Source organism: Salarias fasciatus, chromosome 5 (assembly GCF_902148845.1).
Source record: "Salarias fasciatus chromosome 5, fSalaFa1.1, whole genome shotgun sequence".
NCBI classification, from domain to species: domain Eukaryota; kingdom Metazoa; phylum Chordata; class Actinopteri; order Blenniiformes; family Blenniidae; genus Salarias; species Salarias fasciatus.
Window position 1 is genome coordinate 24832581 of NC_043749.1, and position 26775 is coordinate 24859355.

Genomic DNA, 26775 nt, shown 5'->3' on the forward strand with positions numbered 1-26775 from the left:
CTCCATGTTTGACAGTTGGAGCCACACACTGTGGAAGCATCCTTTCACCTACTCTACGCTGTACAGAGATCCTGCGTAATGAACCGAAGATTTCAAATTTTCACTACTCATACTGAAATTGCCCAAGATGCAACGCGACGGACAGCGGTTGCGCCAGACAGAGCTTGCGCCGCCTGGCGGCCGGCGGGTGTGGTGGGGGATCTGGCCCCGCGATCTGGGTCCGGCCCCGGAGGGTGTGAGAAACTCTGCGCTCGCCGGCGGGGACGCCGCTCGGGTGGTGCGCCGCACCGGGGGGCCCGGGGGTCCGCCGCCAGACCTCCGGAACCGATTCGGTGCGACGCCCGGGGGCGGGCCTGCTCCGTAGGACCGCTGGGTGAGACCGCCCGTCTCGGTCCCGCTGCCAAGCGGGTCGGCGGGGAGCCGGTCGGAGTGGCGGGGGCGGCCGGCGGCGTGATCCATGGTCGCCTGCCGCCAAAGCCCGAACAGGCCTGGAGGCTGGGCCGCCGGGTTGGGGGACCCGACTGCCACGGCCACGGCGCTGGGCGCTGTGCCGGGCGGGGGGCCCCCGTGGCGGGTCCGGGGTTTGTGTGTGCTCTGCTTTTCTCCTGCTTCTCTGCTTCTCTGACTCCTCCGTGCTGGAGCCGCTCACTGCGCCTGGCTCACATTTCGCCAAATTCGTCTGAACAAAATCATAAACGGTTGGTATTCTGACAAATAAACGACATAGTCGGCCTCTAAAAGACCACTTTGTCGCCTAATTTTTAAAAAAATCTCGATGAAGTTGTACATTTGAAGAGTTTAGACCTGAAGTGAAATCAGCTTTCGCAGGTCGATTTCAGCTCGGGGAGGAATGCATTGCATTGTGGGTTATTATGTAGTATGCTGTAGTGTAAACGCTTTGCATACTGTTTGATGGACTGAGTAAGCAGGATGCAGGATGGATAGTATGAGTATGGAAGGATGTAGTAGGCAGTATGCGGTTTCGAACACAGCCTTGGTCACCCTCCGTTGCTGCAGGACAGCTATCAATTGTTAACCCATTTTGTGTTACTGTTCTGAAATATACTGTGTTTTTTAATTTTGGGTAACCTTACTTTTTATTTTACCCTCTGGCAGTTCACCACTTACCGTTGTATCATTTCAAGCTACTGATTGGACTTGAGTGACTTGAATTGCAATAAATAACTGGAAAAATTGGGTTGTTCGGCAGTGTATGCTTACACTTAATATAACATAGCTTCTGAATGCCCATCCATTCCTCCACAGAGCAAAACATACAGACAATATAAGCAGGTTTGAAAACAGCTGGATTTACTAATGAGAGTCACATGGTGACAGCTGCGCTCTCAGAATGATTATTGACCCATTAAGACCCAGAGCACACTCCTTCGTTTAGAGTCGGACACAACGTGAGCAGGTTTCCGATGACACTGTCATTTTCACCGCTGATGATTGATGTGTGCTGACTGACAGAGGGAGTGTGGAAGCAGAAGCATGTCATTTCTGACTCTAAAGAAGGAGGCACAAGAAAGTAGCTCCAAATCTTCTAAAACTCAGAACTCAATGACTAAAACATGTCAGTCAAATAGTATAAACATTGGTGGATGGGTGCATGACTTACATGTTATTCAGGCCGTTGTGTGTGCAGTATGCGTGGATGTGGCAGTGCTCCATCATCCCGTCAGAGTTGCAGGGCATGGCCATCTTGTCGCAGTTTGGTCCAGAGTATCCCTCAAAGCAGGATCCATTCCGACACACACCACCGCTGCCGGGTCGACTGTCACACACACCGTGGACGCAGTGACAGTCTGAACACACAAACAGGATGAGATGGTTTCACAGAGCAAAACACAGCGACCCTTATCGGCAAGGCTTGGGGTCATTTGCCTGTTTTGAATCTGTATATTTCTCCTGTTTTAGGGTTTTATTCAGGAACTAATACAGTCCAAAAATTTGGAATATGGTTAATTAGTGTTTTTGAATTGTTGGTATTTGTGAATACATCCGACCGCTGCGGTTACAGCATTTACCTCCTCACTAAAATGCCTGATTGGCAAAAGAACAAAAGTTTGCAAACTTTAAAAGATGGAATAAAGACACAATACATTCTTTTTCAAATAGATATTAACTTGAAATTTAAAAATATAAACTTACCAGAAGTATCAAAAAATATAAATAATAAGTTTAACAGCAAATGAAGAAGCACAGATCACCCTTTCTTTTTTAGCTATCGACAATTTTTGTGTTGCTTTCTTCTTTACTTTGCTGTTCTACTTCTGATATGACTGTTGCTTAAAAAAAATCCCCATATAATCATGTTATCTTAGAGACTCTCTGGTGGTTGAATGGGAGGGAGGGATGGATTCCCTAATACAGCTTTTTCATAAAATGTCATTGAATGAACCCTCAAGTTGACAAAATGGAAAAAATATCTCACAGAATTTAAATCCCTGCATTCTGTGATTACAGTTTTCGCACTTTTCCGACCGTTTGAATACCGGAGTTGTAAATGCCCTCTGATGAAAAATGAGTGAAGCTGAGCCGTGTACCTTCGTCACAGTTGTCTCCATGTTTGGCCGGATCGACACAGAGGTGGCAGGCGATCCCCTTCAAGCCCGGCTGGCAGCTGCATGAGCCGTTACCACTGATCCCATCAAAGCACTGTATGCAGGGAAAATATGTCGATAAATGATTGTAATAGTAAAACGTGTCAGTTTAGATAGAAAATGTCTCAGAATCGAAGATATCTCAATGTTTCTCACCGTTCCTTTGTCGTAACACGGATGCTTAAATCCTCCAATACAGGGTTTACAGTCAGGACCGTAGAAACCTTTACAGCACTCTTCTACCTGTTATTGACACAAACACACACACAAATTCACATTTTTAACCTATCATCTTTAATATCAAGTGGTTTATCTGGGTTAAGCACCTCACATTGTCAAGATGAATGAATGAATGAATGAATGAATGAATGAATGAATGAATGAATGAATGAATGAATGAATGAACAGTTAAAACAATAGCGGTGAAAAACCAAAGACAATCCTTGAATCTTCGATGGCTAAAACTCATTAACTGATTCTAGAAGACTTCTTATTACAGGGTAGAGAGAAACACAAACACCTGATGCACTTCTCAGTCTTCCCAGTCTCACCTTGAAGGTGGTGTTGCAGAATTTTGCGCAGCCTTTGTGGACATTGGCAGGAAGTGTGACGTATTCACAGATCTGATGCCTGTCCTGAAGAGAAAAACACAACAAATGTAACAATTTTAACTCAATGATCAGTTTGTTGGATCTTTTTATTGAAGATATGCTGAATAGGGTTTAAACAGAAGCTCATTCAGATGAATTCACCTGCACTTGTGTTTTACTCACTTGTAACATAATCAATGGAATTCAAAATGTTTCTTTTTTTTCCAATGATTTTCTGAGTGTTTCAAGTAGCAGGTCAGTACATTGCTGTGTTTCTCTTGGTTTTGTTCCATGTTTACCCTCATCGTGTGTCTGTGTTGGTCTGCTTGGCCTGAGATTCATCGCCTCATCACAACCAGTATAGCAGCTCTTCTTCCTCCACTTATTGCCATTCGCCACACTTCAATCCTTTATCTATCCGCTGGATCCCAGCCCGCTTGAGCCTGCTTGCCCCTCACCGTCATTAAACCTTAACCATTCATCTTCAGACTCCGCACATTACAGAAAATGAGAGGCACTGTCAGGTATTTATCTCCGCATGGTGCATGCTAGATGACCTGCGAAGGTTTCTAACCACACCATCAGGCACAGGTGTCTTCATCTCACATGAGCCAGGGAGCATTCATGCTGCACGAGGGACCAGAGGGCCTCAGTACTGTTCTCTGATCGAAGCGTATTCACGCTGAGCAGAAATGGCAAGAATGTTGGAGACATCAAGGAAAGTGCTATGCATCAGGCCCTTTGACGGTGGCGTTACAGTGTGGACAGGCGTGTCTCCTCAAGTGTACTACTGTTTGTGAATGGCACAGCGACAAGCCCATACCACCTGAAGAACATCATTAATCCAGCCAACATGCTCCTGCATGAACAAGACGGGCCTGATTTCATCTTCATGTGCAATAATGCTTCAGCTCATCATCACTGAATGGCTGCTGCAGACGGGGGTACCTCAGATGGAGTGGAACCGCACTTTCCTTCAGACCTGAATCCCAAAGAAAACCTTACTGATCAGCTGATTCACCGTGTGGAGGCTCATATCTCTGTAGAGCCTCAATGACCTGAGGGCCGGCCTTCCACAAGAGTGGGATGCACATGACTCAGCAGACAATAAGTCAACTTGTCAACAGCATGACACAACACTGTCAAGCTGTATTTGATGCTCGAGGCCATATGAAAAGCTATGAAGACACTGTCATCTTTTGTTTCGGTATACTCAGCACTGGTGATGCCTTTTGTTGCAATAAATTGTTTTAAATGGGGAAATCGTCATTGCGTGCTTCTAATTAAAAGTCCTACTTTCCTGAAATATTGTCACTGCAGCAGAAACTTTTTATGTTTTCTTTGAATTTCAGCACAAATCAAAATATCCTTAACAGACAGGTTAGAAATGCCTCTATGCTAATGCCTGGACTCTCACTTCTCTCATCCCCTTTTCACACATTTGCCGTCTGCACTGAGGCTCCAGAGTATCCATGACAGGTCTGAGAAACTGTCAGCAACACCTTTGTCTCCCAAATAATGAGCACACCGAACTCAGTCAGCATCCTGACTCGGCTTCAAGCTTTATCACCCATGACCGACAGAGCAGAAACGCCATCCAACTCAACATTACACCACACTGTGGTGTACATGGAAAATCAATCCAGGCTTCAGTTTTAATCACCCATCACACAAGTGCTTGGTTGAATAGAATAGAATAGAATAGAATAGAACAGAATAGAATATCATTTAAATACATTACCATTTCAACTGAGCCATCCGGACACCGTGTCTCATGGAGGGAACTGCAATGGACGCACGGACCCTGAAAACACAATATTTGGGGTTTTTAATGACCAAAATGAAAAAGTACATTAACTAGAATTTTCATCCATTTGTCACAGAGTGTTCAACCTATTGAGAACAATCATACTTTAAAACAAAATCACGCTGATTTTCCTTTTACTGCTGTTGGTAAAGAAACAAATGCATCACTACTGAAGGCATCTGTTTCAGCCTTATGTTACAAAGGATCCTCTCATTATTTTAACCCTGGGAAGCTTCTTGACATGCCTCAGGAGACCAGAGGGGTCAGTGCTACGAATTGCTGCTTCATACCAAAGAGACCTGGGTTTGAATCCAGAAAAATAAGCATAGTGTGCATGTTTTCCATGAAACTACATGAGATCTTTCTCTGGGTACTGCAGGTTCTTCGTATAATCCAAAGTCATATAAGTTTGGTAAATCTGTGAATCTAAATTTGCTCTGTGGGTTGTGCTCCTCTACGAATTTGCCCTCTGGTGGTGTGCCTGGCTTCCTCTCGCCTGGCGTTAGCTCGGAGACACTTAACACTGCACTACCTGCTTGACTCCAAGTTAATACATTATGCATTACACCCACAATGATGGCGTGCGTGTGTGTGTGTGTGTGTGTGTGTGTGTGTGTGTGTGTGTGTGTGTGTGTGTGTGTGTGTGTGTGTGTGTGTGTGTGTGTGTGTGTGCGCAGCTTTCACCCTTCCCTCTGTGGTCTCACCATGGTGATCTTGTTCTGGACGATGTCGCAGCGGTGAGGCAGGATGGGGAGGATGGAGGGTGGATACAGCAGACCATCGATCATGTGTATGATCCCATTGGAAGCCACGATGTCTTTGGTCACCAGTCGAACGCCCTTCTCACCCAGCAGGATCTCACCCTTGAGAGTTAATGAGGAGGAATGAAGGAAACCAATGGCTGGATGTGGCTGAAACGAGTCAGACTGCACCATGTGGAGGTGAGACACCTACGTTCGCCGACACATTGACGACGACCTTTTGATTTGCCATCGTCTGAATCTGTGGGAGAGCCGACAGCTCATCGGCCGTCAGCTAAAGACAGAAACAAACAGAACAATATTCCTTAGATTCAAACATTTTAAAGAAATTTTCAAGCAACTGATAACAAAACCTATTAATCAGAAGCATGTATTTGGTCAGGAGCAAAGGAAATATCCGTGCTCACGTTGAGCACATGCAATCAGATTAAATACTGCTACGAATTAAACTGCGTCATGTAAATGCTTCTATCTGATTAGATTGGTGAGTTCAGCACGTGCTGTGTAATCAATCAGAGTCCATGTAAACTACACATCTGATTGTTTTCTACTGAGCTTTGTCTACCTATCTATCACACTCATAAAACAAGAACAAAAAACAGCAGGTTGACAAAGTACATCGAGTGATTACAAGAGGCAACACTGCAACATCATGTTAAAAAACAAAACGAAGGAAACATGCTCCATGCTTGTCTCTTTTTGATCTGACTTTGAATGACAGTATTTATTTGGTGCTGTAGTTTCAAAAAAGAAAATAAAAAACACAATAAGTAGTATTTGCTATCAATACTGAATACTGGAATCTATGGGGTGTAAGATCCGAACGAACAGTGTGTGTAAAGCTGCACTGACCGGATCAATAAAAAAATCAATAAAAAAAGTTACCATTAACACGGCTACTGAAAGTAAAGACCACTTAAAATTCTAAATATCTTTTATCCCATGTCCTTGGGATAAGGATTTTTTTTCAGTATGTTTTAGTTTGCACCAAATGATAGTAAAAGAATGTGACTCGTGGAGTGAAATGTCAGATGACTCTTCAAGCACCCCACAGAGCCTTCAGTAAATCTGAATTTCCTCGACTCTCACCCACCATAATGACACATACGCAACTTTACAGTGTGTTGAACTGGAGTTCATACAGCTCAGACTGTTTAATGTAAAGTCTCCATGTTGATTGTCAATAAAATATGGAACACATTCCTTCTACTTCAAAGTGTTTCTTATTGAAATGAGTAAAAATACAGAATCGAATATCGCTCAGAAATAAACAAACTCAAACATGATGGAGGAAACACACTACGAGAGAGTTGTCCACTCTTATCACACACAATATAGTATCATAAACACGACTCAGCTTCACTGGTCAGAAAACCATGTGAGTCACCCTGTCGTATGTCCCTGAAGCAAATAAAAAGAAAACACAATGCCGCTGCTTGTAGTGATTAATTTGCAGAGTGCTGTCAATTCAGTTCACATTTGCTCATCTGCCGCCACCTTTTAGGGCCGAAAATGACTCGCTTAGCATCCAGTTTCCAGAAGTAAAGCAAGATCTCTGTCCAGAGATCAGGAATTTCACTTCGCTGCACTACAAAACACATTCAGCCGATATCATCATGCATCGTGCTTCTACGCATTTCCTTTATTGCTGGAGGTCACACAGTGGCAAAAAAAACAAAAACATGGAATTGTTAATAATATTATTCTAAAATACTGATGACGGGGTACGAGTTGATCTCTTACCACAGCCTGGGAGAAAACGTGATGTCTGAGGAGCTCTTGGAGTTTATGTTTGGCCTAAAAATAAAAAATACATGGAATTACAAATCTTTAAATAAAATATTCATTCAATGAATGAATGAATGAATGAATAAATAAAATAGTAAAAGTTTGAAGAATTACATTGCAGCGATTATAAAGCTCTGACATAAAACATAATCATAAAATTAAGCTGTTAATTCACATAACTTGCTGACTTTACGTTACCAAACCATCAAGGTCAAATCCTGGTTAACTTCATTGTTCCTGAAGGACATTTGTGGTAAAGCCAGTCTGCATTTCCTGGACACGCTCATGAGCTGTGAACCCTCGGACGTGCACTTACGTCATGCAGCATGTAGAGGATGCTGCCGTCCCGAGCTCGGTCGACAGCCTCGTTGGTGGGTATGAACACGGTGAGCGGTCCGCGGCCCTTCAGCGGTGGAGGCGACCCACAGTTCTGCCAACGTAAACACACATTTCACTCTCTTCTCTTTTTCTGTTAAAATGTCAGAGTTAGCATTACTGAAGCAGGTAGAGATAAGAAATAAGTCATGCTCAGTGCCTATTTTTCTTTTATAGCCATGTGGAATGGAGTCGAGTTATTCCCTCAAAAATACATTGTGCCTTGTGATTGTCAGGACGGACTAACACTGGCGGCTTCATTCATAAAACGCTGCGCGGGATTCATCCTGAAGGATTGTGTGTGTGTGTGTGCACACTCAGCTGAAAATGGAAAAACCAATCCCAGATTGATCAAATCGTGCACACACACACACACACGCACACATTCATGGTTAATTAATGTCATGAATTACATTCCACGGAGAAACGTGCACACTTGGATACGGTTCATATTCCACTTTCAACACGGATATATTTAACCATAAAAGGTCAATGCAAAGCAGCTCATAAATATTAATACACGACTTCAGTTTTACATTAATGATTGATTATGTGGCGCTGTGACAACAGGCGGTCAGAAGACCATGGAAGTAAACTATGAGCTGAACCTCAGAGAGCACAGTATCACTACAGAGAACAAACCAAAATGTTGAAGCCAAAAAGTTGATGGCAATATACATTTTTCTTCAGTGAACACATAAAAAGCAGGTAGACAAGAGAGACGTAAGACAGACTGCAAACTATGATCTGCCAAAGTATCCAGATGTTGTGTGGAGGTGGTTCAAGGTGACGCAGTGGGTTCCAGTATGGAGCATAAATTTGGCTTTATGGTGTTTAATAAGTACTTGAGTTGGTACTCGCTATTGACAAGCAGCTAAAGGTTAGTACTCGTACTTGTCCTTTAAAAAAGCGCTATGGGTGCATCCCCATTACGATGCCAGAGGATATAGCTGACATATTCTTTTGTAGCTGTGTTTTCTGGTTTGAAAGGTACAGTAATTACAGACGAGGATTTTGTAACATTACAGAAGCTTATAATTTGAATAAAACAAAAAAAAAAACAAAAAAACACATTTTCTGAAGTTCTACATTATGTTTACGTTCTATATGTCGACTGTAAAGGGTGACAAAGCTACATGACATGTATTACTTTACTAATTATTACAAACAAAAAAATAACTGGTGACTTTACAAAGTGACAAGAAAATAACTTTTGTCACTTCAAGGAGTTATTTCTGTTTCGAGCTGTATTATTGTTGTGTTGCTGAGCTGTTTAGTCAAAGTGAAGAAGTTCTGATAGAAAATGTTGATTTCCTACAGGAGTAGTAAATTCTTGATTGCACTGGCCTGAAAACAGTGCTAAAATACTCACGTCAACCAAAGAGAGGAATCGGTTGTATCTTCCGTCCTTTGACAGAATCTCCCCAATTGTCTTGCCAGCAAACTACACACAGGATATGAGAAAATAGAAAAAAAGATAAATAAACGAAATATGCCTTATATATTGAAGAAAATTATATAATACTAGAATGTACTTTTTTTATATAATTTTTTTTCTTGTTAAATTATGAAACATTCTTCTTTCACCTTGAGGTAGATCGGGTTTCTTGCAGTGTGCAGTAGACTCAGTCTTCAGCAGAAATGAGACTTATCAGCCATTTGCTTCTGCACTTCATTATGAGAAATTTTCTGTCTTGTACCTTAAACCATGACTTTGTGAAAAAGTTTTTTTTCTGCCAAGTTCAAATTTATATCTAATAGCTTAATACAAAGATGTTAAATTCTGTATCTGTGCTGGTGGCGGCTCTGTGCTCAGTCTATCCTGTCCACAAGCAAATGAACATGGAAACAGTACATCATCCTGCTTCCTTCTGTATCTTTATGTATCTATTTGCATCAACATACATTGAGCTCGCTTCATCTGAAGGATCTCAGTGAAACCGGTCCATTCAGATCCATTAACACAACCAACGTTTAGGATATTTGAGAGTTAAGACATTGAATGCCAGGTTTCCCAATTTTCGTCATATTATAGGGCATTAATGGCAGTGGAGCTCCACTGGCTATGAAAACCTCATAGTCTGCTATTATTTGTAACACAAGTGATTTCTTTATGATGTGTATGGTTCTCTAGTACACCTCCAAAAAAAAAAAAAGGAACTGAAATGTGTGTTTGGCATAAATTATGAATTTCACCCTTCGAATGTTTGTTTTTCATCATTCCTTCTCAGAAAGTAAATGCAAAAAACTCCCTCTTAGAAAGAAAGCCCTGATCTCCTGCTGAACACTTTTATAATCTAATCTCTGGGGTCGATATTCAGCTGAGTGACCCTTTTAACTCACCCGTTCATCACGAGTGGACTTGTCTGAGAATCGGTCCATGATCACTTTGTCGATAATGTGGATGACCCCATTGGCTGCAGGCAGATCCTTCTGGATGACGGTGTACACTCGGCTGGGGTTTCCCAGCAGGATAAACTTCTACAATGAGACCACAAAACACACAATTAGCAAATCACTGAACTGCTTGATGCAACTTTTTGAACAGCCCCCCTCTTAAAGCCCTCTTAAAATGTTGTATGAACAAGAATCAATCTTCATATCCATTGTTTTGATGTTCAAGCATGTTCCATGATGAGGTTACCAAATAAAAACATTAATGACTTGTCAGAAAAGAGATGAACCCAAACCAGACTGAACTGAAGGTGGTCCTCATTCAAAATGGTGAGTACACTGGGAAATCTGACAGGACAATAAAAACCAACTCAAACTGAGCTCTTACACATCAGGAGGAAGGGTTTGATGAGACACAGGGAGAAACACTGAAGCAAACATCAGAGAGGGAGCACAGATGAACAGAAGCTATGAGGAAACAGTGAGCATGAAAACATCCCACAGAGAGGCAATGTAAAGGACATGACATGAAACTAAAACACGAAAAACAAATATTCAAGATTTTTCTAGATCACATAAAGTCATACAGTGTGTAATGGCTAAAATATAAAGTTTCCATACATACATACATATCTATGGAAGAGAGAGGAATAAAACAAATATGAAATATCTAGAGTAAGACAGAAGATATGCAGTACAGATTCTGTTTGTGTTGTATTTTGTTTTATGTTTTGTGTTTGACATGCGGACAGCCTGAGGAAAGAAACTCCTCTTCATCCTCAGTCTTCGCCTTTGGGCCTCTTCAGAGAGAACCTCATGGCAGTGAGGAGAAGATGATCACCTGAAGTGACCAGGAGAGGTCACGTGAGAGTGTGACCCCAAAGTATTTACAGCTGTCCAGCGTCTGCAGCTCAGCCCCACTGGTTCAACTGGTTCACTCACACACCGGCTGAGGCGCCACTGTGTCCATCCAGTGGGAGCCGCTTTGGCTCAAGGACATTGCACCATATGGAGAAAGTCGATATTTGATGTGGAGACAGGATGTCCAGGATGAGCAGGGCTGATGGCAACAGGTCACACGTCCATCACAGGAGAAACAGCTGGACACCCACATGCTCACTCACATCCACACACCGACACATAACTCAGTCACCAGTTAGCCCTGAATGCATGCATTAATGCTGGGAACGTCCATCACATGGCAAACACAGGGAGACGGACATACACGTTTATCAATACATAATAATGGCGACTGGTTTTCCTCACATGCATGCACAGAGAGAACATAAAAATGTAGATTTTGAAGCAAATAATGATAATAATGATACTGGCATTACTTGAAAGGAGCTCATACTGTACTGCATATCTGACTCTGAGAAAAGGATTGGCTACAGTTTGCCTTCATATATATATATATATACAGTGTTGGGCAAGTTACTTTAAAAAAGTAATTAGTTAGAATTACAAATTACTTCTCCCAAAAAGTAATTGAGTTAGTAACTCAGTTACCTCACTGAAAAAGTAATTAGTTACTCAGCAAAGTAACTGACGTTATTTTTCATGTTCTACACATTACCACATTCTATAACATCAAAGATGTTTATATCAACTGATTGAAGAATAAAAACACTTTATACAGTATTTTAGAACATTTAGTATTTATTTGAACTAAACTGCAGCCTGTTAAGAAAACACAAATGTAAACTTCTGGCCATTAAGTACTGCAAATCTCTGTAACTGTACATTAGGCCTGCTGTGTTCCAGTGGACCTGCAGTCAGTGTTCAGCTCGGCTCTGGTCGCCTGCTGGTTGCTTGTTTTAACTGAGCGGCTCCTCTCCCTCCTGCTGCGTTTGGACTCGGGGTTGGGTTAGCAGCAGCAGCAACAAGTGTCATGCTAGCATGTGGCAGACGTGAATAAAGTCTTCCAGTGAGGCTTCCAGTTTCAGAACGCTACCTTTCTGTGTCCTGGGCTCGAGCTCCACGCCATTGTCTCTGTCTTGTGTTTACCGGTCAGCGCGTGCAGCGAGTGAGACACGTGGGCAGGGCATGCCCGCCCACCAACCAATCAGCATCGTGTCTTCATCACCCCCCCCCCCCCCCCCCTATTCCCCTCTCCCCCGTCCTCCCTGCTCTCTCCTGCAGCTGATGTGCGGCAGCAGCGGACACTCGCGCTTCATTCAGTCAGTAGTAACGCGCCACTTCATATTTTTAGTAACGGTAACGGCGTTGCAACGATGGGAAAAGTAACTAATTAGATTATTCGTTACTGAAAAAAATAACGCCGTTACTAACGCCGTTATTCCCAACACTGTATATATATATATGTATATACATATATATATATATATATATATATATATATATATATATATATATATATATATATATATATATATATATATATACACACACACACACACACACACATATATATATATATATATATATATATATATATATATATATATATATATATATACACACACACACACACACACACACACACACACACATATATGCATACTGGATTTGAACCGTGTCTCACTTGATCCACATGAAACAGAAACATCGTCACAGGGCTCCACCCACTGCTCCACCCACTCTATGACTTAACACTGTGAAACAGGAAAACAGCTCATTTCCGAGCAGGTGACACACGGTGAGAAGATTCACTCTTACACCAAAAATACTGCAAGAACCGAACAAAAGCATCTGCAGGTAGGAAAGCTGAAAACACTGGGAGCATTTTGTGAGTTTAAAACTTGCACTTTAACCTGCCTGCAGACTCCAAGATAAGATCTGAGCGAGCCCTGACTGAAAGTGAAAGTAACTTTAGAAGAACTCTCTCGACTGCCTGACTCTGCTGCCAGTTTTCTTTTGGCTGTGGGAGAAAATGCATTCCATCTCCGAGGAGGACCTCTGCTGCCCGATCTGCACTGGGATCTACAGGAACCCCGTAGTGCTGTCCTGCAGCCACAGCTTCTGTAAAATTTGCATACAGAAATGGTGGCAGGGGAAAAAGGAGCGCGAGTGTCCATGTTGTAAGAGGAAATCCTCAAAGAGTGACCCCCCGAATAACTTGGCCCTGAGGAACCTGTGTGAGGCCTTCTTATCGGGCAGCGAGCAGAGAGAGTCGGCAGGTCTGTGCAAACTGCACTCTGAGAAGCTCCGCCTCTTCTGCCTGGACCATCAGCAACCGGTTTGTCTCGTCTGTCGAGAGTCAAAGATGCACAAACAGCACGAGTTCAGACCCATCGACGAGGCCGCACAGGATCACAGAGTGAAGCTCCAGATTGAACTCACGCCTCTGCAAGAGAAACTGGCTCTTTTTGAAGAATTCAAAGAGAAATACGATCAAACAGCAAAGCACATGGTGGCCCAGGCTCAGCAGACAGAGGAACACATCAAGGAGCAGTTCAAGAAGCTCCATCAGTTTCTCCAAGAGGAAGAGGAGACCAGGATCGCTGCTCTGAGAGACGAACAGGACCAGAAGAATCAGCTGCTGAAAGGAAAGATTCAAGTTCTGAGCAGAAACATTTCAGTTCTGTCAGATGTTATCAGAGCCACAGAAACGGAGCTGAGAGCTGAAGACGTCCCATTCCTGAACAACTACAAGGCTGCAGTGGAGAGAGTCCAGCAGCTTCCCCATCTGCAAGATCCAAAGCTGATCTCTGGGGTTCTGATCGACGAGGTCAACCATGTGGGCAACCTGGCCTTCAACATCTGGAAAAAGATGAAGCAGGTGGTCTCCTGGGCTCCCGTGATTCTGGACCCGAACACGGCCGACCCGGAACTCAAAGTGTCCGCAGATCTGAGGATCGTGAAAGCCGTGAAGCAACAGAAGCTTCCGGCAAACCCAGAGAGGACCAAATACTCCTGCTCCGTCCTTGGTTCCCAAGGCTTCAACTCCGGAAGTCACTCCTGGGAAATTTACGTCGGAAACAACAAGGACTGGGAACTGGGCGTGCTGGGAGACCAAACGGGGTCAAACGGACGCCTGCAGTCGAGACTTTGGAGGATTCTGTTCTCTGACGGCAAACTGACGGCATTCTCTTCGTCAGATGTAGAGAAACATCTGACAGTCAAGACCAAGCTGGAGAAGGTCAGAGTTCATCTGGACTTTGGTCGTGGAAAGTTGTCATTCTCAAACAGCGACACTGAAACACACTTACACACCTTCATGCACAAGTTCTCCGACACAGTGTTTCCCTACATTTACACTGAAAGCCCACAGCCACTGAAGATTCTGCCGGCGAAGGTGTCTGTGACTGTGGAGTGTGTGTAGCTGAGTAAATGAAGAGAAAGACTGATGCTGCGTTCACACCGGACGCATCGTGGGCTTCGTCGAGGCTTAGGACGCCTCGAAGCTGACGCTTATGATGCTTCAAGCACGATGCATGACACCAGGAGGTCACAAAGCTCACGACGCTCGCCAGTTTATTGGAGGCTGAACGGGAGGCTGTGATTTCTGTTTCCAGCTCTGGCGGAAACGCATTAGGAGAGTGGATTGGCTTTATTTGTTAGCTAGCTAACCCTATGCTTTCTATTCTTGTCTCTGTAGTGGTCTGACGACGTGTCATAAAGCTCAGGACGAGCGCACACAGCCACAATCAACTTCCAATCTTCCATCGCTGTCTTTCTTTTCCGGACTCCTGGTCCTGACGTGAAACGTAGTGACGTAGCACCGGAGGGATCGTCTCTGATTGGTTGACGCCCCGCAGCAGCGGGTCGAAAGTTCAGTTTTCCCAACTCTCAAAAAGCGACGCTCACGACGTCGCTGACGCCGGGGACGCATGTCCTGGGCGTCAGACGCTCGAAATGCTTGAAAAGTCGATGCTCCTGACGCTCCTGAAGCGCCACCCCGCCGCCCGCCGCTCCACGACGCTCGTCCACCATAGACTTTGCACAGAAAAGCGCCGCCCGTGACGCTTGCGACGTATCCGGTGTGAACGCACCATGAGTCTTCTTTGAAGCAGCTTTATTACTGAGGTGGGATGAGAGTTTGAAAATAATGTGAGACGTGATAAAGGTTTACTGACGGCACTGAAAGGTGATTTCAGATTAAAAAAAAAAAAAAGATGGCATTTAAGTGTGAATATTATTACTATAAATGTTCTGAATGGAAGTAGGTCGGACAGGGAGTTATGTAATTCTGTTGTCATAAAAGGTTTAGAGCTGGTTTAGAGTTTTCGCATCTAAACTAAAGTGATTGTTTAACAAAGGAGGTATTTTTAGAATAATCAGAAGATTTTTGCTGCGTTCTTGATTGAGAGTTAGATGTAAAAATAGAATTACCAAAAATAATCGTATGTTGTTGAGTGTATGCTTCATTTATTTGGATAATGCAGATTATTTTAAAGTGAGATGTCAATAAGCAACAGTCATGTTCTCAAATCTGTCAAAAAAAAAACAGAAGAAAAGTTTTTTTTCTTTGTAATTGATGGCTTCAGTTGTGGGACAATAAAAAAAAAAGAAACACATTGTGTCCTTATAAACCACTGCAGTCACTCACTAACAGGAGTTCACTTATCAATCACTTTTCCACCGATTAATTCCAGTCACATTCACCAAGTCACACACCATCGGTAAGGCTGCCATGCCAGGTGCTCGATCTGCACCAAAATTTTGCCGACTGAACTTGAAACCTTCTGACTGAGAGACGACCAACTGCGCCCCAGAAGCCAGAGTTGAACACAGGAGCGGAGGTGCCGTAGTAACCGTTCGATTGGCTGGAGGATCAGCGTCCAGTCTCCAAACAGAGCCAGTTACTGCTGTGTGTTTGAGCACTTTATGAGTTTAGATCTGATCGGATTAAAGATGGGAAAGTGTTCAGGGAATTCTCCCGAGTGCAGTGGAGATAATCTGCTTTTTTATACTCTGTTTTCTCTGCTATATCATATTGTTTCTGCATGTCCTCATTATGCAGTATTTATAGAAGCACATTATATTTCAAGTAGGGCTGTCAGATTTAATCGCATTAGTCGTGATTAATTAATGTAGGGATGACTGAAGATTAATTTTTTTAAATCATGATTAATTACAGAATTAGGCTTAGGGCTTTTTTCAGTTTGAAAACAGTGTTATTAACATTCACATTGTATTAAGACGGTCTACATGGCACTTTATTTTGAAAGAAAATCCAACAGGGAAATCCTTTCTCTGATTCGCAATCAAGACACTCTGGTAAGAAATCCGTCACTGCAGGAAATCCCCAAATGCTGAAAACTGCCTTCAAGTTCAAAACAACAGAACTGAAAAAAATGCCATTCAAAACGTGTTTAATCGTCTATAATACTATGGAAATAATGCCATTAATCATGATTTAAAAATGTAATCTTTTGACAGCCCCAATTTCCAGTGTTGATGCCAGTATGCTTCAGTAGGAGAGGAGAGTTGCGGCATGTTGCGGATGAACTGTCTGCGCGGCCCGTGTTGTTTCAGGAGTTTGGAAGCAGCGTCTTACCTGGAGTTCTTTGGTCCTCAGCAAGCCTCCTCCGTACATTTCGTGGGCTTTTCCTGTCAGGTCTGCGTAACGATGGTGACCCAGGATTATGTGGCGTTGACACAGTACTTTCTGATTCACACCCTGCAGACACAGTGTGGGAGAGTGGTACAGAACAGGCCACCAGCTCAGGATTCTCACCCACAACCTCCACTCATGACTTTTTGGACTTTTCCCTCAGTAACACGACCAGTTAACTGCAGGTTCAAAATGCTCAGGTTCAGCCGTCCCTTTAACATCGACCTGGAAACCTTTGTTTCATCACCTATTGTTTGTAGAATATATATCTGAGGACGTTAAGTTTGCAGCTCAGGTTTCTTTGGTTACGTTCAATGTTGCCGTCAAGACGGAGGGGTGTTGGTGTCCAGAGACTTTATACTCCAGTTTGCTCTAGTTTGACCATCTGTCTCTAGTGCTCTGTGTTTCTAGAACAAGCTCAGTGTGCATGTGCTTGTGCATGTGTGTGTATATATATATATAAGCCAGAGTTCTGGTTCAAGTCAGTTCTCACTGTTAAGGTTTAGATAAGCGGTGACTGTTTTTGGTTTAGTTGTTAGAGTTGCTTTGTGGTGGTTCAATTACCAGTTACAGCATTTAAAACTAAAGTTAAATTTAACGTTAAAGTTCAGTATTATAATGGCCATGATGGCTTATTGGTATGTTTGATATGTGGACTAAAACAATAAAAAAAAGTTCTCCTGAAAGCATCAAAACGGCTAAAGGCTAAAAATGCAAAGAAGCTAAAATATCAAAAATTGTTTAAAAGTGAAAACCAGACAAATTTGCTAAAATTACTAGCTAAATTAGATTAAAAAAAAACTACAAAAACATGAAATGTTATAAACCGTTTCAAATGATAAAATGTCTAATTGTAATTATTAATCTTCATAAATACAAGTTAAGAGGCATGTTTTGGATGTACAGCCAAAACAATTATATAACTTGATAAGCTCAAAGGTTGAACATGCTTTCAATGAATTTCAGTTGATGAAAACTGACACACAAATAATAATTTATAAAACATTTGCTTCATAAAGGTCATGAAAGTTGCAGATGTCTGCGAATTCATTAATTCATTCAATTAGATGGACAAATGAAAGTTAGGATGTTAGGATACCGAAGTACCAGATAGCAGAGATAAAGTGGGTTTATTTCACAGAGAGGACCGAAACCTGCGTTTCTGCGCTGAGCAGCACTAAAACGGCCGATAAAGACCACTTACGGTGGGGAGACTTGACACGAGAGGGAGGAAGACTGTGAGAGATCTGCTGTGACGCAGTTGATCATAACAACCGTTCTCTGGAACACACACACACACACACACACACACACACGCACACAAACCAAACGCCAGGCGTCACAGAGAATCTCCAAGTATTTAATACCAACAGGTGAAAAAGCAGCATGTTTCTTTCTTTACTTGTGGTGAAGACATTATTCTTTTGTCTGTTCTCATGTAAACAAAACCAGACGTTCTCACATTATTGGGTATTTACATGATATCTGGTCAGTTTCAGGGTGACGCCAAATGTGCGAGTGTGAATGAAGGGTGAATTAAAACAGCAGAATCATGGAGCTAATGAGTGAATGTTTATTATTATGAGGATTACGGCCCTCTTCCCCATGTGCCTCAAAGTGCACGGTTATTTCATCTGGTCAGACGGATTATGCTTTTCAGGGGAAACTCAAACACAGCGTCTGTTTTCATATCAGACGTCTCACCATTCGTGTGCAGTAAAGACTGCTGAGGTAACCTTTTAATGATATATACCAGCTGTTGTGCTTGCTTGAGGTCGAGAGTAAATCACATGAATGGCTTTAGGTGGGAAATGTATCATGAACATGAAGAACGGGCAGGGCTGATGAGTCTAAACGTCTGGAGAATCTGATGAGTAATTCCAATAAATTCAGAATTGAGACAGTTTCTAATTAAGGATTCTAACTGAATTTGCAGTCTAGTAGCTGAGTGGATTATGAAAGGATGAACTGACTTTAAAATTGTCTGCTTCATAATTAACTTGAGGCTAACTGGTGACTTTAAATTGCTTGTGGGAATTGGCAATATGACTACTTCAGATTAGTGTTTTTGATTTTCTTACCAAACAGAGAGACAGCCAGGGTCATGTTATCTCTGTGGTCGCGGCTCAGTTCCAGCTGGAGGAGACGGTCCATCAGGTTATCGTAGCAGCGATAGTCGTCGCCGATCTGACTCTCTCCGCAGACGCACCTGAGAGGAAACATAACGAACAACACGACGATGCAAACAAAGTCTCACAGGAACATGCACAGGAAAACAGACAGGGCTGTGTGGTTCTGTGAAAAGTCACACGCTCTGATTCTCTTTTTCTAGTTCTGTTTTAGACGCAGCGGAGACAGAAGCGGACTCGACGTCTGACCTGGGCTGTCCGTCCACTCCGGTCTGACAGGTCGCTGTGGGGTGACAGGTGTCCGAAAAGCAGGCGGAAACCAACTGGCAGCCAGACTTTGGATCGCCACCAATGGGGGACATGCCGAACATACACTTACAGATGGACTGAGTGGCGGGCAGAGACACAAAGAGAGCGTATTCATACTCTGATTACTTCCAGGTTCCTTAACTCGACTCTGTTCGGCCTGCTCACCTTGTTGGGGCCATCAAACACACAAACGGTGGAATTGACCGGACATCCTCCATTGTTTTCTGAGCAGGGGTTTCGGGGGACGCAGACCTTGCCGTCTCCCTCGTAGTCTGGCTTACATGTGCAGACGACCTTTGACCCCTGTGAGGAGCATTGGGCGTTGACGTCGCAGTCCTTCTGCGAACAAACTCCTGAGCAGGGAAACACATCGGTTGATGTTCAGCTCCTGAGATGATTTACAACGTCTGGGAACTACTTATGACTGCATTTATTCTCAATGTGTTGAAAAGGAAACCAGTTCAGCCTTCAGCAGACAAGCTGCTGGCACCCTGGCGAGAAGCACTTCCTCAGCTGCCGCACCACAACTTCTGTTTGCACCTTCTTTTTTCATGATACCATATTTTCGCTTTTGAGATTTTGAGAACAATCATCCTCGAGATCAGGGGTGTCAAACATAGGGGCCGTGGGCCAAAACCAGCTTGCAAGAGGTTCCAATCCGGTCCGCCAAGCTACCAAGCAAATTGTAGAAATTCCAAAGAAAACTGAGATGTTCTCAAGAAATGTTTTAAGAGTAGCAGATTCGACATAACACTGAGACTGACAGATGTGAGAACTTCCTCCACCAACTCGTCCAATTCCACATTTATTGTCCTTGCAGGGCTCAGAGCTCCGGTTAATCACTCCATTGTCAATGAGCTTCCAGCAGACTGCAGAGTCAAAACCCTCAATACTGTTTGACCATGATATCATTCAAGTTGTTCTTCATAGTAAAATCACACATGCAAACTGCAAGCAGACTGTATTTGCATGAGAATGTATTATAGCACGACTGTCCTCTTGAACGTGGTATGGAGAGCAAAAGACAAACCGAAAGTTTAGGTTCTTATGAAATGTGAGAAAAACACAAAGAGTGAGGGTTGCTTTTTTTTTAAATCATGATTTAACTTCTTTTGGTAGTTTCCTGTTCGGTGTTGACACAGTAAATAATTCCATGCTCTTTCCTCACTCTAATCACCTGCATGCCGTCCCTCACTGTACCCAGGAACCTCCTCAGCAGCCATCCTCATCCACTAATGACTCCAAAGTCGGTGCCGTTCATCACATCAGCATGTCAGACACACTTTTAGTGTTTATTGCTCACAGAAAAGGAGAAATGAGAGAAACACACAAATCTTCTTAAATTATTTCCATTAGTGTTGAGAAATCCACTTCATCTACTGGAAACTCGCTACCAGCCTTGGTAATTTGCTTTCTCAGAGTCAAAAGGCAACCAGCAGCTGAATCTGAAGACATTTAGCTATGCTGATAAATCAAAGCTTGGAGTTAAATCTGTAATATTTTCGGGGAAATACGCAAGCACAAGATTAAAATAAATACCTACAACAGCAAAAGCAAGTACATTATCAAGTCACATGCTCAAGTCTATGATTTTAATGTAAATTCAAAAAGCCGATGTTTCTTGATCCACTTCCTGCTTCTGACATTTTCAGAGTTGTTCAAATAAATTATTCAGCAAGACGACACAATCCTGCACCGACTATTCCCAGAACATTTTCCACAGAATCTCCTCATCTTCAGGCTCCGAATACAAGCTCACTGTAATCAAATGTCTCTTTTACAAGACAGTCCCGGTCAAGAACAGCAGCGTTTCTACCCACAGATAATAACTGAAGTGAACACAGTGAAAGAACACGGACTGAATTTGGGTTTACTTGTGCACGTGTTCCTTGATGACTTCCTGTATCCTGGCAGACACTCGCAGTAGGCGTCGTCTCCTTCTCCTTTACAGTACGAGTACTGAGTGCAGCTGCTGCACCGGTTGCTCACTGTGAAACACAGAAACACACCAGTCGCTCACAAATCAGCACAAAATGAAACCTTTTACTGTTTTAGTGGAAAAACTGGAGAAAGAAATCTCTCATAATCACATGATCTGTCGATCAGAGAGCATTTTCAATAAAGATACTCTTACTAAAGAATTTCATATTTGGCTTCAAAAATGGTATAAACATTCTTTAAGGGAGATCTTTTAGGTATTGTGTTGTGGTGATTCTTTCTTACCATCCACATCAAATAATCTAATTCATTTTAATGTCATTTAAAACAGAATGTAAACCTGTGTGATACGCCATGTTGTGGTCCTACCTTGATCACAGCGTTTCCCGGTGTACGGCGGCTGACACAAACACTGACCGTCACCATCCGGGCCCTTATTACACACTCCGTGCACGCAATCGCACTCTGTGTGACGCACAAGCAAAATAAATCACTGTGCAGATTTGTTGCCCATGTCTGTGGCATGGCGCAAGAAAGTGAAAGAACTTACCTTTATCACAATTTTCTCCATAAGAATTTGGATTTTTACACTCATGACAGGAAAAACCGGAGAAATTTTCCTGAAAAGAAAGAAATAACTCTATTGGACAATGTTCTACATTCGTTGGACGGATGGAAGTATCTGTATCTACATGAAGCTGGAGTTCTTTGACCCTGCCATCAGGTCAATTAAAGGTTTCGCTGTCAGTTCTTCTGTAAAAACAGAAATCCGTCCGATGGAGCGCTCACCTCACACACACAGGTCCCGTTGTTTTGGTCTCCATCCTCACAGGTTCCTCTGAAGTTACAGGTCTTCCCTGACCAGCTGGGGCACGCTGTGCGCGCGCACACACACACACACACACACACACACACACACACACACACACACACACACACACACACACACACACACGGTCTATAGCAGGTTAAACACAGTGAGAGCAGTGTTGTCACATTCTTGATCATTTAAAACTGACATTCAATTGATGACAAGTAATTAAGAGCTGAATTGCCCTTTTGTCCTTTATTGTGTTTAAGAAATTCAGGCGTGACACTCTGCAAATGTGAAAAATCACCTCCTCCAGACTATCGATCGCTGCTGTTCACAGCCATAATGTTCTCACATTAATGTTTCCATGTATACTGGATTCAAAGGTCACCAATAAAACACTTCAGTACTTCTAAACAGAACATTGACATCAGTGAATCTTCACTCCTGAACAGAACAGACTTCATGAGGAGAGTGCAAATTAAAACACATTAAAACTATAAACTAAAGAAGGGTATACCACTTCTTTTGCTGTTGTTGTTTCTTATATAACACAATATCCAAGAGGTCATAATATTCTGGCTGACGTGTGTGAGAAGGAATATCAAAACGAGAGAAAAAGAGAAGAAAGAAAGAAATTGTCACCATTAACAAACATATTTTAACATTAATGTCCCAACTTTAAGAAAACTGGGACACAGAAATGCAAATTATCTGTTGAGTTTTCCATGAAACAAACACAAGGTTTCCAGCCGAGTCTGTTAAACTTTAATTTAACGCTTGACTGGTCAGAATCATTAGAAAGACGTCAAGGATTCACCAAAACACCCAAATATAAAGAAAAATTCCCACTTTTCCTCTAACACAAATCGATAAAAATACAGAAATGTAAAAGGAGAAGAGTTACCACTTACTTCCTGCCGTACGCGTGTTGAGCATGACAAACTACTGAAACCAGTGAAGATTAAAAATAACGCCAAAAAGCTAACTTTTAACTCTGGAGAAGATTACGGAATGATCAACGATCTGCGATAGTGATTGGTGCAACAAAATGTCAATCAAACATCAGACCAATCACAATGTCGGAAAAGGGTAAAGCCCCGCCTCCCGTTTGTTGTTTTCAAGAAAATTACTGATTTATACTTAAATAATTTTTCTGGGGTAATTGCAATAAAATTTAGTTGTTTTTTTTTTTCCTGCATCAAAATTCAAAATCCAGCTGAAATATCAAGTTTCAACAATTTACTTTGTTTTGTTTTTGTTTTTGTTGATTTTTCCATTTCAATCATATTTTCAGACCTTGCAGGTTTGCTGTTTTGAACAGTTCAAGTTGTTAATCGTGTACAGGGCTGGACTTTTATGTACCGGCTGTGACTTCCACGCTTTCCAAAATAAACACACGCCAATTTGGGCTAACCAGTGAACCTCACAACAAACACACACGTACAAACTCCACAGGGACAGGAGTGGTCAGGATTTGAACCCGTGACCGTCTCACTTAATGGTCTGTCCCCAGTAAACTTTGTTTTCTTCATCTGCACTAATATAGCAGATGCAGAAATCCTTATCAAACAAAACACAATGGCTGAAGGTTAGTGCACTCTAAATAGTTTCCGTTCTGATTTTAGCTGTGAACATGTTTTTCTGTCTCACTCCTCACAATTATCGCTGCTTCAACACAACATCTCACTGAAATCAAAGCCACGGCAATGTTTACACACAAGTTGGCCACTGTTATCCGATTAAACACAATGGAATATTTCAGCTCACTTTAGAATTTTTTTCTTTAATGGTTTGAACTCACACAGTCAGCTGCTTTCGAATGGTATGAAGAGTTATTGCCAAGAAAAAATAGAGAAAGAATTCAGTGGGGGTAAACAAATTTCCTGACCTTTGACACAATGTGTGTGTGTGTGTGTGTGTGTGTGTGTGTGTGTGTGTGTGTGTGTGTGTGTGTGTGTGTGTGTGTGTGTGTGTGTCTTACGCAGACACAGTGGTCCCCAGTGCTGTGGGCAGCACATCGGATACATGTAGTTCTTCCTGCAGTGTGGCCGAAGGCCCGATATCTCGTGCTCCCTGCCGCCGATCTTCAACACATAGCTGCAGCACACGGCGAGAAACCAGCTGAACAAACCTCCTCAAGCCTCACGTTTAAACACCAAGCTCAGAGTCAACCGCATTCACAAATGAAAGCTTTGCATGTGTGTGTGCTTTGGTACGGACGTGCAGTAACCGGCGCTGCCTTTCACTTTGCTGAATCCGGGGGGGCAGTGGCTGATGGGGAAAGCAGCCCAGGAGGTGCAGGTGGTGTACACATTCTTCTGCTTGAGGGTGTCACATCGACCGGCCGGAAGGTCCTGAGGAGGAGGAGAGGTGGGATTTCCATCACCGACTGAGGTTTAGACACAGATCCTCAGTTTAGCAAAGAATCTCAATATAAGCGGAGCTGCAGGAGAGAGTCCTGCAGCTTAAAAATAATGTACCATCTGAAGGTGATGCCATGTTTCACAATGCTTCATGTTGTAAAATACATTGAAATACCCCCAAAATAAAAAGCTAGTCCTCAATTCTTTGATGCAACCAAAAGTCCAGTAAATGATTTGATTGTGTGTTTCATCGGAATGTCCGACTCCAGAGAAAGATCTGGAATCTAATTCTCCAACAGACTGATCATCAAAAAAGCTTCACACTTTATCAGATAGTTTCACTCAAAAATGTAAATATCTCTTTTGACATTTTCTGAAGGTCACATGTGGACATTCTGTGTTGCTGCTGGAGTCTTTAATGTTGGCACTGCAAGCACGAAACTCATTAACTCAGTCTTGGTGGAATTCTTTAAAGTTTTTATGGCATAAAACACTTCCAGGGTCACTGAGATTTCATCTTTTCAACAAAACTTGGCTGCTAATAACTGACTAAATGAGCAGGGAGATGGGGCTCTTTGTGTGCTCTTTATAAACCTTTTTGCCTTTGAGCCATTTAAACAGTTTTAGTGTCTCTTTATGTCAGAAAAGATGAGCTGAAATCTATGTTGGTTAGATTTCATAAAAATTAAACTAATGTGCAAATATCTCAAAAGGTTTCATCCTCTGAAAAAGTAGAGTGACTGCATTTTGATTTTTAGAAAAAAAGCACATTTGTTGAATTATATCCTGATAGAGAGGCATCTTCAGAGAGACACCCAGGGAACCTACCTGTAGCTTTAATTGTCTCTGCCTCATTTACAGCTTCCTCTGTTTGCGTCGGTCTATCAAAAAAACTTTTTCTGAATGACTCTTAAAGCTCCTCTGTATCCATGAGCTCAGAGAGCTCATTCATAATTACACACCGACACACACATGCAGACCAAGCAGCAAACATTTTCAAGAATTTGTCAAATTGAGCTCAGACGCCCGAGACAGGATGTGAGAACTTCAGGTCTGTGGTAAAAGAGGATGTTTAGTGGCCCGGTGCTGCAGTTCAGATCTGCCAGTGTCAGCTGGAGCCAGGAAGATTCGAACAACGCCACAGCAGCAGAGTCCTGGACAAACCGCTGCAACACGTGAATAACAGATTGTTCCCTTCAGGATCCAGTTATCTCTCATCCCGCTTTTGCCCAACCGGAGGGTCAAAGTGTCCCGGTCGACAAAAAGCAGCGGTACACGCTGCACCAAGGTGCCCTGGAACAAAGTTATATTAAAGCAACAACATTCAGGTCAAATTCAAGAAAAGAAATTCCACTTTTCAAAAATGTATTAAAAGATTTTTGAATTCATTTTATCAGGGAGATAAAATGTTGAAGCTGAGGTGATTTTTGCAGATTGTTCCAGGAATTAACCACAAACTGCGAGAGGAGAACCACAACGCCAGGCCACAAACTGCAAACTCATGCTCATACAGCTTGCCGAGCCCAGATATGTTCACCGTGATGCAGGAGTGCCAGGCTGTTCGCCGCTGCAGCCCTCATCCCTCATGCAGCACCTTCAAACGTCAGTTCAGCGAATCAGATCCCCCCACCAGTTACCATTTAGTAGGAGTGCAACCGTTTCAGCGCATGAATTCAGTACTTAAAACATCAGTGAACGTTGCATGTTCGGCATCGTTACGTCACAGTGCAGACTCACTCTGTAGCACTCATTTTACACTCAGTCCAGTAACTTCCTGAAAGTGCAACATTTTAGATTTCCAGTTTCCACATGATGCTCAAACCTTTAGTAACACAAAGTGATCATGTGAAGTCAAATATTCAGTAAAGATTAGAACAAAGAGAGAGATATATTGAAGAGGTGAGGACAGTTGTCTGCAACCTGCAGCTCTGGAGCCACACGTGGCTCTTTAGTCCCTCTGCAGCGGCTCCATGAAGCCTTCACAACTTGAAACGTGAATAAACGTTTAACTTATTTTTAAATTATTATATGATTAGTCACTCTTGGTTCAAAAGGGATTCAAAAAAGGTGCAAGTAAAATTGGGAAAAATAGCTAAAACCAATAGAAATAGGGGATAAAAAATGATAGAAGGGCTTAAAAAACCTGAAATGTCTCCAATTTCTAACATAAGAAAATTAAATGTGTAGGAAAAAAGCATATAAAACTCTTTAAAAAGAGGTAGAATGGCTAAAATTGCTAAAATTGCCAAATTGTCAACAACAAAAGCTTGAAAAGAGGAACAAAATTGTTAATATCAGGTACAAAAATATGTTAAATGTAATAAAATGTTCACAATGATGAACTGCAGTTAGCACTTCATAAATGCATCATAAGATCGAGT

General features: G+C 42.4%; 2 protein-coding genes across 4 annotated transcripts in view; one reads left to right on the forward strand and one right to left on the reverse strand.

Moving 5' to 3' along the window:
• The window catches only part of LOC115388449 (stabilin-1), a 124472-nt gene that overhangs the window by 96956 nt on the left and 741 nt on the right, over positions 1 to 26775 (reverse strand). Inside the window, exons 2-23 of the mRNA XM_030091601.1 lie at positions 24252 to 24385; positions 24013 to 24128; positions 22007 to 22092; positions 21768 to 21837; positions 21587 to 21682; positions 21154 to 21267; positions 19445 to 19632; positions 19220 to 19356; positions 18923 to 19050; positions 18046 to 18122; positions 16785 to 16907; positions 10271 to 10408; positions 9300 to 9371; positions 7869 to 7982; positions 7508 to 7561; positions 5958 to 6038; positions 5708 to 5866; positions 4938 to 5000; positions 3158 to 3241; positions 2763 to 2849; positions 2550 to 2661; positions 1622 to 1808 (exon numbers count right to left, since the gene is read on the reverse strand). Coding sequence (XP_029947461.1) covers positions 1622 to 1808; positions 2550 to 2661; positions 2763 to 2849; positions 3158 to 3241; positions 4938 to 5000; positions 5708 to 5866; positions 5958 to 6038; positions 7508 to 7561; positions 7869 to 7982; positions 9300 to 9371; positions 10271 to 10408; positions 16785 to 16907; positions 18046 to 18122; positions 18923 to 19050; positions 19220 to 19356; positions 19445 to 19632; positions 21154 to 21267; positions 21587 to 21682; positions 21768 to 21837; positions 22007 to 22092; positions 24013 to 24128; positions 24252 to 24385 — 2420 coding nt within the window. The remainder of the gene's footprint in view (positions 1 to 1621; positions 1809 to 2549; positions 2662 to 2762; positions 2850 to 3157; positions 3242 to 4937; positions 5001 to 5707; positions 5867 to 5957; positions 6039 to 7507; positions 7562 to 7868; positions 7983 to 9299; positions 9372 to 10270; positions 10409 to 16784; positions 16908 to 18045; positions 18123 to 18922; positions 19051 to 19219; positions 19357 to 19444; positions 19633 to 21153; positions 21268 to 21586; positions 21683 to 21767; positions 21838 to 22006; positions 22093 to 24012; positions 24129 to 24251; positions 24386 to 26775) is intronic.
• On the forward strand, positions 12954 to 19260 carry LOC115388450 (tripartite motif-containing protein 35-like). Of its 3 annotated transcripts, none has more exons than XM_030091603.1 (2): positions 12954 to 14423; positions 19174 to 19260. In XM_030091603.1, exons 1-2 carry the CDS (start codon positions 13215 to 13217, stop codon positions 19216 to 19218), a joined length of 1254 nt encoding a protein of 417 aa, XP_029947463.1. In that variant the 5' UTR covers positions 12954 to 13214; the 3' UTR covers positions 19219 to 19260. The 3 variants fall into 3 exon arrangements, with proteins under 3 accessions (XP_029947463.1, XP_029947464.1, XP_029947462.1); XM_030091604.1 differs by lacking the exon at positions 19174 to 19260 and adding an exon at positions 14883 to 15792; XM_030091602.1 differs by lacking the exon at positions 19174 to 19260 and having other exon boundaries at positions 12954 to 15792.

Coding starts and splice junctions, on each gene's coding strand:
- LOC115388450 (XM_030091602.1), top strand. CDS start 13,215: ATGCATTCCATCTCCGAGGAGGACCTCTGCTGCCCGATCTGCACTGGG.